We start from the raw sequence: 2,500 nt of genomic DNA, 5'->3' as shown, positions 1-2,500 counted from the left end.
ACAGATCTGAGTTACATATTTATGTATACATAGGTAGATTGGTAAATAATTAAAGATGATTACAAGTTCTTACTTACATATATTTAATGGGGCGTATTACAAAATATATCGAATCATCATCAGTATAGCCATTATTACAATTATTGTTGTTATTCTATTATCATTATTACTGTCATTATCATCATCCCAGTTATTAATGTCCTTACCATCCTCCCTAACCCCTTGCCCACCGTCCCCTTCCTCAATAACCCCCTCCCTCCCCCCCTCAGGTGACGTCTTCGAAAACTACTGCTGGGCCGACGACCTCATGAACATTTGCCGCGGTTTCTACGCCGTCACCATCCTGCTCACGTTCCCCATCGAGTGCTTCGTGGCCAGGGACGTTCTGGAGACGGCGTTCTTCCAGGACTACCAGCCGCAGCCGTTCTTCCGCCACGCCGTTCTCTCGGTCCTCATCGCTCTGCTGTGCATGCTGCTCTCCCTCGCCACTGACTGCCTCGGCATCGTGCTCGAGTTGAACGTAAGGCCTCTCTGAGGGAGACGTTGGGTCGTTGCGCTTTTGTTTTGTTCCGTTATCATTTACTCTTTTCGAAAGTCTCTCCGAACCGACATCATTTCAGTTTTCAAAATGTCACAGATGTTCAGTCTCCAAATGTCACAGGTGTCGAAAGCCTCGGCTATCACGGTTGCTTCAGTGTTCAGTTGCTTGTATTTCATATGTAACAGATGTACAACCCTTTAGAAATCGCAAGGGTTTATGCGTTTAGGTTTTACAATTCAAATATAATAGATCTTTAATTTTCAAGTTATCGCTGTTGTTTAGGTTCTTCAGATGCAACAGGCGTTCAAGTCTTCAGCTAAAACAGATGCTTAGTCTACGGTTGTCACATAGGTTTAGTCGTCAGATGTCACTGTGCAGGTTCCAGAATACAGTGACCTGCCTGTCTGTCACGATGCCCTTCAGCTCCTAACCTTCCCTCCTCTCCCCAGGGAATCATGTGCGCCGTGCCCCTGGCCTACATCCTCCCCGCGCTCTGCTACATCAAGCTGGAGGAGGGTCCCCTGTGGGCTCAGAGCAAGTGGACGGCTTGGGGCGTGGCCATCTTCGGCGTCACCAGCGCCATGGTCGGCACCGTGTCTCTCTTCAGGAACATCGAGGTGCTGGCGGAGTGTTCCCATGGCACCCAGATGCCCTACTGTTTATCCGGCGTGAACGACACGGCGGTCGAGTTTAACTTTTAAGCTGCAGGGATTTGGTTCGCGACGGCTTGGGGGACTAAGCTGATTGCCTCCGGGATCTGACTGTTGTGTTTTTTTTTTTTTTTTTTTCGAAATTTCGATTTCTTCTTTTCCTCTGTCTCTCCCATCTCTTCTGTTCTTGTTTATCTTGACGATAAAGAATGACAGCACAGAGCAAAATAAAGATACCAGCTGTAAACATTGGTGTAAAAGAAAAGAAATTAATCAAAATGGCATGGAGAAAAAGCTACTGATAGTACTGGTTTTATGAAAGGCCATTATTATGTGCATGTAACTGATTTCAGGCATAATCATACTTTTGAATCGCACGTTATATATCACGAGTATATCTTTGAAATCATTGGCATTTCCGGCGCCAGGGGAGGAATGTGGGACTAAGACACATAGCACGAGGAAGGATGAATTTTGAAAATATGTATGTCTTTGTTTACCAAAAAAATATATGTAAATTAGTCAAAGAATGATACTGAATTATTGCATATGTATAATGATGATATAATCTTGCCTGGGTAGCAAGCGTGATTCCCCCTCCATACTCAGTGATTTAATTTGTTTTGTTCAATCATTCTTCCTACGTAAGAAAAGGACCATGCTCGTGAATTAAATGCTAATATTATAGGCCTGTATCATGAATTTCATACTTACGCCCACGATGACTTTAGGGGCGTAACTGTCATGTCTACTTCTAATGTGAGAATCTGGCACCTTCCAGATGTGATGCGGCGTTCAGACGTTGTATTTGGCATTTGACTTTCTTCTCTATAAGATTAAGAGTACTTTGTCATGTACTTATTGCCATTGCTGTGTCTTTGTGTGCCTATGAATATATAATTATGAATTTTGGACATTAGTGGCACGTATAGAAACATCGTGGCCTCAAATATTTTCAGTTGAGGAGAAGATTAGTCCAAACGAATGCTTGATTTGATTTTGTCTGAACTTATTCAGAATCCATGAATGCGCAACGGCTGTACGAACGCATCACAGAAGGAACGGTGCCTCTGCACCCGTAGTTTAGTGGGCTTTCACCCGTTCGTATAGACCGGATAGATGCTTTTTTATGCAGACGGTATCATGGGCGTTAGAGCTTTGTGATGATACACTTGTTTGGCGTTTGAGATGAAGAGGAAAATATAAATATGTTTCTAGATTTGTCAACCGATCGACAGGACCTCGGTTGCTGCCTGATGTATGATGATTCGTGTTATAAACCTTGGCTCATTTTGCCGGGTAAATATCA

At 43.6% G+C, this 2,500-nt stretch overlaps 1 protein-coding gene across 2 annotated transcripts in view; it reads left to right on the top strand.

The window, feature by feature from the left end:
• LOC122265936 (putative sodium-coupled neutral amino acid transporter 11) overlaps window positions 1-2,500 on the top strand; it is a 127,575-nt gene that overhangs the window by 124,850 nt on the left and 225 nt on the right. For both annotated transcript variants that reach the window (XM_086545987.1, XM_086545986.1), the window contains 2 exons: window positions 270-520; window positions 991-2,500. The exon at window positions 991-2,500 is cut by the window's right edge and continues 225 nt beyond it. In XM_086545987.1, coding sequence (XP_086402113.1) covers window positions 270-520; window positions 991-1,242 — 503 coding nt within the window. In that variant the 3' untranslated portion in view covers window positions 1,243-2,500. The remainder of the gene's footprint in view (window positions 1-269; window positions 521-990) is intronic.

Source organism: Penaeus japonicus, unplaced genomic scaffold, assembly GCF_977035675.1.
Source record: "Penaeus japonicus unplaced genomic scaffold, GWHDUDI00000001_assembly GWHDUDI00000017, whole genome shotgun sequence".
Taxonomy (NCBI): domain Eukaryota; kingdom Metazoa; phylum Arthropoda; class Malacostraca; order Decapoda; family Penaeidae; genus Penaeus; species Penaeus japonicus.
The sequence above is the reverse complement of the archived record's forward strand: the minus strand, read 5'-3'. Positions and strand labels throughout refer to the sequence as shown.